General features: G+C 36.2%; 1 protein-coding gene across 1 annotated transcript in view; it reads right to left on the bottom strand.

The window, feature by feature from the left end:
- The window catches only part of LOC107725905 (deleted in malignant brain tumors 1 protein-like), a 16315-nt gene extending 4345 nt beyond the window's left edge, over positions 1–11970 (bottom strand). The window contains exons 1-8 of the mRNA XM_016535321.1: positions 11839–11970; positions 11247–11285; positions 10800–11123; positions 10272–10577; positions 9893–10192; positions 9413–9718; positions 8928–9022; positions 7075–7265 (exon numbers count right to left, since the gene is read on the bottom strand). Of these exons, the coding sequence (XP_016390807.1) occupies positions 7075–7265; positions 8928–9022; positions 9413–9718; positions 9893–10192; positions 10272–10577; positions 10800–11123; positions 11247–11280 (1556 nt within the window). The 5' untranslated portion in view covers positions 11281–11285; positions 11839–11970. The remainder of the gene's footprint in view (positions 1–7074; positions 7266–8927; positions 9023–9412; positions 9719–9892; positions 10193–10271; positions 10578–10799; positions 11124–11246; positions 11286–11838) is intronic.
- Between the last annotated feature and the right edge of the window lie 1009 nt (positions 11971–12979).

Genomic DNA, 12979 nt, shown 5'->3' on the forward strand with positions numbered 1-12979 from the left:
CGTGTGAGACGACACTTTTTTTTATGGATGGGCGCTTTTTTATTTAATTTGTTTTGGACTGAAGCATGCAACATCCGCTGAGTGCCACTAAACAGCTTGAAAGATCAAAGACAATTTTTAATATAACTCCGACTGGATTTGTCTGAAAGAAGAAAGTCATATACACCTAGGATGACTTGAGGGTGAGTAATTTATGGGCTAATTTTCATTTTTGGGTGAACTAACCCTTTAAGGGAAATTCTGCAGAATGTAATTTGTTTACAGGAGCATAATATTAGCTTATAGGAAGCTGACAACAAGCTTATCTCCTCCTTATCAATGTTTGATCATAAATATCTGAGCTTTATGACTTGCTGTATGAATGTATTGTTAATCTAACATATTTAGATCATTTTCCATACCCGAAATGTGAAGGACCTGTTTTATTGCATCTCATAGATATAAGTTTAACTCTGAGATGTAATAGAAACAGTTTCTTCACATTTTGGCTATGGAAAATTCCAAATCAGTACTTTGTCTCGTGCATAAGAACCTCACTGGCGTGATGGGTTGGCTAGTGTGTTCATGTAAACTCAAATAAATCTAGAGTTCCAGCGTTCGTGAATGTTTACATTTTGTTTCCATGTAGTTTATGTGTCTTCGGAAATTTGTAAAGGGAGTTTCATGAAACTGCGTGCCCACTCAATGTCATGCCATCAATATATTTTCATATTTGAATAGTAACAGATCTTCTCTTAACAGCTATATGAGTATATGGTGTATGAAAGCATTTCTATAATTCACATTTGATTTGCATTTGCATTGTGTCGAGAGCTGGATTGTGGAGACACTGCAGAGCTGAAAGAGTATGTGGAAACTTCAGGGCAAACATCGATGGATGAACTGGCCTGTACAGGAAATGAGTTTACGGTGCGGGACTGTCCTATTACCGGATGGGGTGTGAGCAGTTGTTTGAATGGGCTTCATGCGGGAGTTTTTTGCCAAAGTAAGTTCAACTTACATGTGAGCCTCTCAAATAATGTACAGCTTAACATTCCTGTTGTGTTGGGGTCAATTTGACCCATACTTGATTTTGCTGCTGAAATACTGGTTAAACTATTTATTTCTTGAAATTTGGTTAATATTTCTTGTTTAGCGTCATGAATGTGCATGCAAAATTTCGAAACAGATGTGTTTAGGAAACTTTTGTGTTGGGGTCATACAGACTCTTCCATTAACCCTTATTGGTCTTCATGCAATTTGTCAAAAATTAACACTCTGATATGCACTTTATTAACACTTAATTACACTCTGATGAACACTTTATGTTTTGTCAGGTAACAAAACATAAATATAAATGCATGAGAACTTATGAAATGTGTGTTCTATTTGAGATTCAAAGGTTGTTTTTGGTTATTTATTATTTTATTAAAAAGAAAAAAAGGTTTTTTTGGGCTTATAGTTATTTGCACCTCAGATAATTTTGCACATTAAAAAAACACAATAAAAACATATATGAATTATTAGATTTCTTACATATTTTATGTTTTTAGTCTCAGATAATCCAAAATAGAGGTTTTCTGTTTTCTTTAGTATAGTTTAGAAGCTTTAGTTTAAAATCTCTATTATTTCCATAGCCTATTTTTTCAAACTGCACAGAAACGAAACTATGTGAGTCAATTTGACCCCAACACAAAAGTTGTACCCTGTTTTTAAACAGGAGGGTTAAAAATGATGTCATTCACATACCATTTTTCCTAACAAATGCAATGACAAGGTGCCATTATGACAAATCATTCTTCTTTCTCAATGTCTTACTTTACAGAAACTGTGAGAAAAGTTGTAGTGAGGATTGTGGTGAAAGACTGGTGTCAATGTGAATGATCCACAAATCAAGAATAACCTTCTGGAAAAGGTAAGGTTCAAGTTAACTTTTATCAAACAATCTTTGCAATAAAAATAGTTCATTCAAAGTTTAAAATTTTGATGAAGTGAAATGTCAAAAGGAATGTTCAATAAGTGTAGTCAGTCTGGCTTGGGTGTTTTCTTACAAAAATTTCATCAAATTTCACAGATTAGAAATGTGGTTGGAAGTAAAGCGACGTATAAAGTGAACTGGAGAATACAGCCTGATGAGCAGGTATTCCACCAGCAGAGAACAGCCGCAGGTTTGTAAAAGGAGGTGTTGGACTATCTTTTCAAAATACTGTATATGTAAACATTTATGTATTATTGATTTAAATTATAAACCTGTTATATTCACAGGTCTTCTTTGAATGACAGAAAAGGCAGAAAACAGACTCTAATCCTAATTATAATCAGAATCCGAATCAGAATGAGATTTATTCACCAAGTGTGGGCAAACACACAAGGAATTTGTTGTGGTGTCCAGGAGCTCTGCGTACATACATATATAACACAGGAAAAAAGAAAGAACATTTAAATAAAATTAAGAAAAATAAATAGGTTTATGTATAGATGTGGGCAGTTATGTACTGTATATATTACTGTATAAGTGCAAAAGTATGCATTTACATAGTAAGTATAATGACATTACACTAATCTTTCGATTACTTCACTCTACGTACAATACTGAATGTGTCAGGAACTGTGTCGGAGGGAATGACGCGGAGACGTGGATCAAGGAACAGGCTTTAATGCAATCCAGAACACAGCTAGGGGACATCCACAACAAGGAATGGCTGGTGACGCACGAACATGACGATTTGAGACCCAACAAACACAGACAGCACAGACTGGGATCTAAATGCATGGGGAAACGAGGACAATTAACAAGACACACCTGAACTAAATGACATGATTAACAAGAGGGAAAACTAGGTCACGGAGAGCACATGGGGAGAGAAACACACACAGACAGTCCAGGGGCATGACAGAATATTGTATATATGGAAAATAAATGTGTTATATAATGTACTGGTGCACAGTCAGGAAGAGAGAAAGACCAAGACAGTTTTTTGTTTTTTGAAAAAAATTTATTAATCTGCTTTACTCAGGATAAATTTGTTTATGTATAGAAATGTAACACCATATAAATGAATACACAGTTAAAGGGATAGTTCACTCAAAAATGAAAATTCTGTCATCATTTACTCACCCTTATGTCGTTCCAAACCTGTATAAATGTATTTATGTTGCACACAAAATAGGATATTTTGAAGAATTTTGCAGGACCAAACAGTTGTTGGTCCCCACTGACTTCCATAGTAGGGAAAGAAATACTATGGAAGTCAATGGGGACCATCAACTGTTTGATTACCAGCATTCTTCAAAATATCTTCTGTTATGTTCAACATAAGAAAGAAACTCATACAGGTTTGAAACAACATGAGGGTGAGTAAATGATGACACAATTTAAATTTTTGGGTGAACTATCCCTTTAAGCAAATTTTCTTACTTATTTTAAGAGGTTGATGTATAAATATATTAAATATATTAAATCAAAAAGCAAATAAACATTTAACATGTAAAGAAGATTTTTCTTTCACAGAGGATCTTTGTGGCCAAAACATGCCTTCAGTTGATATTTTGTTTCTGCTGTTTACTTTGTTTTGGGTGCTCCGCTTTTTTTCGTCACACAATGAACAGGGAAAGCAGGGACCATTGTAAAACTTCTTTGTGTTTGATTATTTATTCAGAAAATGTTTTGCCTAAAGCTTTGAATTGTCAGTTGTATATCACACTATATGTGAACACAGCAAACAGGACAAACAAGCACATTTGCACATTCATATTTAAAATAATTTTAAATATATGAACGCATACCAATTTTAAATGCATACCACTATAAATGTTTCTTCATGATGGTCAGTGGGGAAGAGTGTGTGATGATGACTGGGATCTAACAGATGCTGCAGTGGTGTGTTGCATTTTTTATTTTAAAGTTAAATAAATCTGTTAAAAATGTATTGCTCATTTTAATTTATATTTTTTAATGCATTAACTAACTAACTAATGGGCTCTTACTATAAATTGTTACCATCGCATTCAAAATGTAGCTCAGCTAGCAGAATTTTCATTTTTGGTTAACTATTCTTTGAAGTCAATAAAGTTTGGTTTAGCCAAAAAGTAAAACAAATTTACATGTATGCAAATTCAAAATTGATGATGCTGGAATAATAGATTGCTAAAGCACAGTTGTTCGTTCATAAAATGGCACTTCTGATTCTGTAAATAGTACAGACAATTGTATAATTGAGTGGGGGTTTTTTTCAATCGTATTTAGTCATTTGTAATCAAATATATTTTACAGTGTCCAAAGTAGATGATTTTTCACAATAACCCCTCTTATAATATATTATCTATATAAGTATAACTAGCTATAAAATATATCATTAAATTAATAAAAAATATGATTTCTGTGTTATTAATACCTGCTAAATGGTTCTCTTCTTTATCTCAGATTGAGTCTGTCTGAGATGTGCTGTGGACATGTGACAGTTTTATGGTCTGCTTTTCCCTCATGTCATGTTACATTTATATTCAAATACAGTAGATCATATTTGTTAAACAAAATTTTACCTCTGAATTCATGTACATTTTATCAAAGAAGTTTGCAGGCTGAATGTTTAATTTGTTAACCAGGAAAACTTTAAATTAAACATTGACTTGTCTATGGAACCTTGTTATGTGTAGAAGTTTAAGGTGCAGTTAATCAATGTGGCAACCACTACAGATTATCCAGGCAGGACAATAAATCACTCGGTCCATGTCCACAATAAACGTATTTACCGTTCCCATTTGAATCATACATCAGTATGAGAGTGGTTTTTCAAAATGTACGCACACAGTATGAAGAAATATCCGATTTAAATTAGACCAGAACAGCACAGAGGTCAATAAAAAACTGACAGTTCTGCTGCCTTAAAGGGGTCATATGATGTTGCTAAAAAGAACATTATTTTATGTATTTGGTGTAATGAAATGTGTTTATGCGGTTTAAGGTTCAAAAAAGACATTATTTTCCACATACTGTACATTATTGTTTCTCCTCTATGCCCCGCCTTTCTGAAACGCGTCTGTGAACATTTGGGCGGCGTTATGCAAATCTTCCCACATCGTGACGTAGACACATGGGGGCATGTTAGAATGAGCCGTTTTAGGTAGGCGTGGTTGACTCTTAACTTTTATAACGAATATCTCTTTGGATTTGAGACTTTAGTCTTTGCAACTTTACAGATCTTCTTTATGCACCAAGAGCTTGTAATACTCCAAAGAGAAAGGAAAAATTGAAATCGCATCATATGACCTCTTTAAACTAAAGAAATGACAGAAATAATGGTCATGGGATTCAGAGATATATATAAACGTGACAAATATAAATATAAAATAAGTGTCCAATAGGTGGCACCAGCATCATTAAAATTAGGTCTTTTGTACAGCCACCCCTAAATTTGTTCAACAAATTTGTAAATAAAGAAAGGCCTATTCGTCTTTGTTGGTGTCATCAGGTAGGGCAGGCAGTCTGATTAGGCGAGCTACAGGCCTTGTGTAACTTCTGTCTTTGACATTCACTACAACTGTACAAATTCGCCCATCTAATCCCGGAAAGACCTTGGCTATAGTACCTACCGGTATTTGCCATAGAGCTTGGGGTGATTGCTGATCCATAATCATCACAACTTTTCAGATCGGAAGGTTTTTAGATTCTCTTTGCCATTTTTCCCTTCATTGCAGGTCTGGGAGGTAATGCCGTATGAAACATTTCCTGAAATTTTCAATTACAATATGACTATGGTGCCATCTTTTGAAACTGAGCATTTTTGATTCTGGGTAAACAACTTATAATGCAGAAGTGGGATGTTCCATGAGGAGAGAATTAGGTGTTATGGGGTCAGCATTGGCTGTGTGTGAGGAAATATTTCCCAGTGGTCTGGAGTTTATTATTCCCTCCATTTCCACATGTCCATTGTTCAGCACTTCGTCTGACACCGATTGAGAACCAAGAGATGTATGCAGTGCTGTCTTGATAGATTTAAACACACTCTCCCATGATCCTCCTAAATTTGGTGCATTTGATGGGTTCAGATGGAAATGGATATGTTGGGAAGTTGATGCTCTTTTAAGGTTGGGTGAAGTGCATTGAAGGCATTCTAAAGTTCTGTGTTACCTCCCTTTAAATTCGTGCCATATTCTGAAAGCGGTTCATATGGTTTCCCTCTGCGAGCTATAAACCGTCTTGGTGACACGAGAAAGGGGTCTGTGTCAATGCTCGAAAGGAGTTCAACATGACATCTTTGGTAGTAAGGCATTTGTATAATATCCCCCAGCATTTTTCACATCTGCAACCTAACTTAACTTGAAAGGGGCCAAAACAATCAATACCTGTAGAATAGAAGGCAGGATGGAACAGTCTATGGTTAGACTGGGGAAGATCAGTCATCATAGGAATTTCTGAGCAGTCATGGCCTAATGGTTAGAGACTTGTATCCTGAAGGTTGCAGGTTCGAGTCTCAGGTCCGGCAGGAATTGTCGGTGGGGGGAGTGAATGTACAGCACTCTCTTCCACCTTAATACCACGACTGAGGTGAGACCCCTCAGCAAGGCACCAAACCCTCAACTGCTCCCCAGGCGCCGCAGCAATATGGCTGCCCACTGTTCCGGGTGTGTGTTCACTACTGTTTGTGTGCACTTGGATGAGTTAAATGCAAAGCGCAAATTCCAAGAATGGGTGACCATACTTGGCCACACGTCACTTCACTTCACTCACTTCCTGGTTTCCCTTGTCACTTTTTACATTCATAGCAGCTGTGTTAGTGTTTTTTCACTGCTTCTCTGCCTCTTTCAATCCAATATTTCCATCTCAGTTCTGCGAACACACACTCAGGTCCTGGATGTATATATGCATGTATGAATGTTGAATCAGAACCTTTGTAAGAGGTTGAGCTGGATCTAAGCCAAATGGGTTAAGCATTTAAAATATTAAGATTACATTGTGAGATCAGAAGATCATGGTTGCACTTAAAGCACTTCTGATTTGGCTTCAGCCAGCACTCCACTTGATCTTGATTCAGCCGTTTGAATTTAGCACACTGGTTGAAGTAGTACTTCACAATATTGCAAAAGGGGCAGTACCTTTTTGGTTTCTCCTTCTTGATTGCTGTAGCACTTGATGGTTTACTCTGTTCTCCACCACGTAAGACAGTGGCAAATTTTTGAGTTGGCTTTGGGTTCCTGTGCTGGTCTCTCTGCGGCTGAGAGTAGGCTCTGCTTGGATTACTGGCATACTGTGACTCGTACTCTTGTATTCTGTGCTCATATTTAAGCTGGTCATTAAGATCTAGCAGTGTTGGGACTGGTATTTGAATGGGATAAACAAACCTTCTGAAGTCATGAGGCAGTTTGGTTAGAAGACGTGAAACATGCGACCTGTTTTTCAGTTCTGTCCGTCCTTTCGCTCCAAGTTGGTCCAGCACTTTGAGGGCATATAGTCAGAAAGATTTAATGTCGCCACTCTTGATTTTTGGGCCATCCATCAATTCTGCAATTCTTTGTAGTGCGAGTTGATGTGGTTGGCCATAAAGTGCAGTCAGAGACCTCATAGTGTTGGTATATGGATACCTGTTGATGTTGCTTTTGACAAATGACTCTGCAATGAGCAGATGATCAATCAGTATTTGGAATTTAAAAACGTTCTGTAGCCTCAGCGGGTAGCAAATTCTCCAGTGCAATTTTGAGTCGTGCAAACTCTTTAGGATCCTCACTACAGAAATTAGGAATAGTGGGGATCGTAACTTGGTAGGAAGGCTGGACGTAAGGATACTGTTTACTTACATTCATTCTATTTTTTTTTTTTTTTGTATCTTGCAGGTGCCATAGATTTATTTCGTTACACAATGAACAAGGAAAGCAGGGACCATTGTAAAACTTCCTTGTGCTTATTGGACTACATATAAACACATCAAACAGGACAAACAGGTTAATGTTGCAAATTCATGTTTAAAATAATTTTTTGTAAGAGACTCAATTTAAATGCACACCACTATAAATGTAAATATTGTCACCATCTTAATTTTTCAGGTTAGTTTGTTCGTAAAATGCGGTTGTCACTTCTATAAATAAATATATTCACCTTTAAATGATAATGTACAGGTGCATCTCAATAAATTAGAATGTCGTGGAAAAGTTCATTTATTTCAGTAATTCAACTCAAATTGGAATGAATGGAAAAAAGGAAAGAATGAATAAAGGATAACAGAAAAGGAAGGAGGGGAAATGAATAATGGAATGAAGAACATAAAGAACAGATGAACAAAATGAAAAAATTAAGGAAGGATAAAAATATGGAAGATTGACTGTACTGAATATATGAATGAGCAAATGAATATAAATGAATAGAGGAATGTAAGAAAGACTGAAACACAGGCTCCAGAGTCAAATCACTGAGGGTGCTCTCTCTTTCTCTCTCTCTCTTTCTCTCTATCTCTCTCTCTCTCTCTCTCTCGCTTGCTCGCTCACACACACACACACGCGCGCACACATACACACACGATGTGCAAAACTCTGCATTTGAACAGTCAATAGCAAATTATTGAGATGCACCTGTATGTGTTGTGTATGGAAATCAAACATTTTATACAATTAATGGTAGGGTCAGATTTACTTGTAGTCAAACATGAAAGCTGTGTGATTAATGTATCAATGTATATAATATCGCACATTAATCCAAATATATAGCAGCAAACAAAGGGTTTATAAGTTTTTCTCACAATATAGAGGATTTTTATTATTTTTCCTAACTTTCTGAAACACTTCTCCATTAGATTGCGTCCTCCATCGCAGGGTAAAAGTTCCAGAATCTTTCAATATCTCTTTTATCTGTGAAAATAATAAGGAAAAATATACTAAATAAAAAAAAATAACAGTAGATACACAGCTACAGTGTGACATGAGTTGTTGTTCTCTGTGACCTTTTATCATGCGCTCACCTTTTCCAAAATCTCCATCTTTTTTCTTTTGTCATTTAGGTCAGTTTTTGGATCAACATTAAATTTAAGCCTCATGACTGTCTTTTTCCTGATTTCTGAAAAAATATTTTTAAAGATGGAACCGTTTCAGTGAACCTAAACATAACAATAACAAACATGTAGGAATGAAGGACCTATTCAACAGTATAATGGGGAGTTTTCCTAAGCTGTAACCTATTTTTGCACATTACATTATAGGTACGGCAGCAGTAATGATGTTTCTATTAATTATGGATTCATGAAACATGGAGGTTTTGTGTTTTGTTGTACAATTTGATTTGCCAGATGAAGTTGCTTTATAGTGTAGATGTTGCATATGTGTGTGACTGATATTAAAACGTAATACATTCCAGCTGAAATTACACTGATCTGCTGCCACTCCTTGTGTAAATGTGCTGAAAATTCAAATGTGGTAGTTGCTCAGGAAGGCAAATCTTTTGACTTACGTTTACAGATGACTCCAGCATCGTGTTGATGGTTACAGTTGTGTATTCCCCATCCATTTGATGAACAGGTTTTCAGTGTAGATTCATTCCCAGCACATTGTACATCATCCATCCATATTGGTCCTGATCCCTGGCCAAAATAAGCAGCACTTTTTGCCTCTATAGCATCCCCACAACCCGTCTCTCCACACACCACTGCAGCGTCTGATAGATCCCAGCCATCATCACACACTGTTCCCCACTGACCGTCATGAAGAACCTCCACTCTTCCAGAACAAAAGTCATTGCCATTCACCAACCTGACAGCTATTATCCACACAAATAATAGAAAGACAAGTTGTTGTTATATGTGATGCATTTGTATACCTTACTATGTCTTGTAATTGAAAAGGGCCAATGAAATATGGCATTTGAAAGACGTTTTCTTAATATTTATTTTGTTACCTTAAAAAAGAAAATGTACAATATTAAATTTGTCACAGCTGCAGATGACTCCAGCATCTTCAAAATGTCTACAGTCATTTATTCCACTTGTCCTACAATTAATCAGTGAGGACTCCGTGCCAGCGCAATTTACATCATCCATCCATATTGGTCCTGATCCTTGTCCAAAATAAGCTTCACTCTTTGCTTCAATCACATTCCCACAACCAATCTCTCTACACACCACTGCAACATCTGTTAGATTCCAGCCATCATCACACACTGTTCCCCACTGACCGCCACAAAGAAACTCCACTCGTCCAGAGCACTTGTTGTCTCCATTCACCAACCTGACAGCTATTATCCACACATAATGTCAATTCTATTGCATTTATTTTAAAAGAAATGTTAAATTCTCTGAATATTTTTGACTCACACTGGCAGATGACTCCAGCATCGTGTTGATGGTTACAGTTGTGTATTCCCCATCCATTTGAAGAACAGCTTTTCAGGGTAAAATCATTTCCAGTACATTGTACATCATCCATCCATATCGTTCCTGATCCCTGGCCAAAAGAAGCAGCACTCTTCGCCTCGATCACATCCCCACAGCCCATCTCTCTACACACCACTGCAGCGTCTGTTAGATCCCAGGCATCATCACACACTGTTCCCCATATTCCATTATGAAGAACCTCCACTCTTCCAGAACAAGAGTTGATGCCATTCACCAACCTGACAGCTGTTATCCACACAAATAATATAAAAAAAATAAATGAAAAAAAAGTTTTTGTCTTAAATATATTTATGTACCAATGTAACAATCTATTTCTTTTGGAAAAAAAGGCATGGCATTTGAAAAAAAACTACACTTTTTTAAAATTAATTTCTTTTATTTAGTACATTCCATAAAAAGAAAATGTGCGATATTAATACTTCAGTTCTTTGATTGTTTTTGACTCACAGTTGCAGATGACTCCAGCATCTTCATGATGTCCACAGTTATGTGTTCCCCATCCATTTGTCCTACAGTTCTTCAGTGAGGACTCCGTGCCATCACAGTTTACATCATCCAACCATATTTGTCCTGATCCTTGTCCAAAATAATCAACACTCTTTGCCTCGATCGCATTCCCACAACCCATCTCTCTACACACCACTGCAGCGTCTGTTAGATCCCAGCCATCATCACACACTGTTCCCCATATTCCATTATAAAGAACCTCCACTCTTCCAGAACAAGAGTCTCCATTGACCAATCTGATTCCAGTAGTGACATTTATGGAGCCTGCATGTTAGATCGCCACACAGATGCACATTGATTTTTATATGAGCCCTTAATTCAAAAGATATTATTGGCACAACGACAGATAAACAACAAAGTTTTGTGTCAGTGCATCGGTCTCCTTACCCAGAAGCAAAAAGAGTTGCATGGACCACATCATATTGGCTGCAAATAAATTTCATATGACATTAGATATGAAATACTCTTTGGTTTATCGTCTCTAGAATTTTCATACAAAGCATTTTAGCTTCATCTTGCTGCTCTTATTTATAAAGAGATGTACATGCATTTTAAAGCAAATTCAGTGTGGTTCTATTATTAGCAATCGTGAATGAAAGCATGAAAGAAATTTAGTATTTAAGCATTTTCAATAGTACTACTAATGTATCGTGTTTTTATTTTATTGTTGAATTTCACATAAGAGGCAGTAAGCATTTAAAATTAAAAAGTTACAAGTATGGACTCAGTGTAGAGACAAACAATATTATTAAAAGTAAGTTAAGAAGTTTGTCAAGACAAATTTTATGTCCACTTGAGAATGTTTAAAAAGTAGTTTGAAGATTTTAAGTGTCACATAATCTTACGTTTGATGCCGTTTTAAGTTTTAAATAAATAATATTTGAAACACACCCCCTATAATCTCACTTGAACAAAACGTATGCTAAATGCATAAGAAAACACTCATTATATGTATGTGCAAATGTTTTTAAGGTAATACCTGGCTAGATGGTCGTCTGTAGCTTCTTCTTATGGGATTTAGGTACGTAGTCTATTTAAACTGGACGCGTGCCAGTTATGTGGGCTGCTTTCCTCTTATTTGACCACAGCTACTATTCCGCCTGAACACCATCAAAACTGATTCATATAAATGTGAACTTACACATGCGTGTGAATTTTTATCTGCCACGTAAGTAATACTGAAATCCACATTTGATAAACAAAACATCTAGGAATTCAAACATGTTTTGCTGAATTCTACAGTGCTGCACATATTCAAATTATTATTTCAACCTGAACAATATGCAAACCTCCCATTCTAATTCTCTTAAGGGAAATTCTGTAGAATGTAATTTGTTTACAGGGACATAAAATTAGCTTATTGGAAGTTACTGACAACAAGCTTATCTCCTCATCAATATTTGATCATGAATATCTGAGCTTTTTGACTTGTTGTGTGAATGTGTTGTTAACCTAATGTATATTCCATACCCGAAATGTGAAGGAACTGTTTTTATTGCATCTCATAGATATAAGTTTAACTCTGAGATGTAATAGAAACAGTTTCTTCACATTTTGGCTATGGAAAATTCAAATTCAGTACTTTGTCTCGTGCATAAGAACCTCACTGGCGTGATGGGTTGGCTAGTGTGTTCATGTAAACTCAAACAAATCTAAAGTTCTAGCGTTCGTGAATGTTGACATTTTTTTCCCCATGTAGTTTACATGTCTTTGCAAATTTGTAAAGGGAGTTTCATGAAACTGACAGATCTTCTCTTAACAGCTATATGAGTATGGTTCCCACTAACTTCCTATTCCCATAGTTCACATTTGAGTGGATTTGCATTGAAATCAAATCACATCATGAAAACACATGTTAAATGTTGTTCAAACATCGGATGCACCATCCAACAATATCACAGACAAGAAATGTATTCTTGGTTTCGTGTCTGTCAATTTAATCAAGCACTTTCAGAGCATTTAATGGGTTTGCATTCTGAAAGATGGACTGCTTGATAGTAAGAGCTTTCTTTCTGACATTAATCGTTGTCTTGTAAGGTCATCTGAGGGGAGGAGCCAAGACATCAGCTGATCCTACATCTAAATAAAATCACCTGGAAACCTCCTTAACTTGATCTCAT

This window comes from Sinocyclocheilus rhinocerous, unplaced genomic scaffold (genome assembly GCF_001515625.1).
Source record: "Sinocyclocheilus rhinocerous isolate Xijiao unplaced genomic scaffold, SAMN03320098_v1.1 scaffold395, whole genome shotgun sequence".
In the NCBI taxonomy this organism is placed as follows: domain Eukaryota; kingdom Metazoa; phylum Chordata; class Actinopteri; order Cypriniformes; family Cyprinidae; genus Sinocyclocheilus; species Sinocyclocheilus rhinocerous.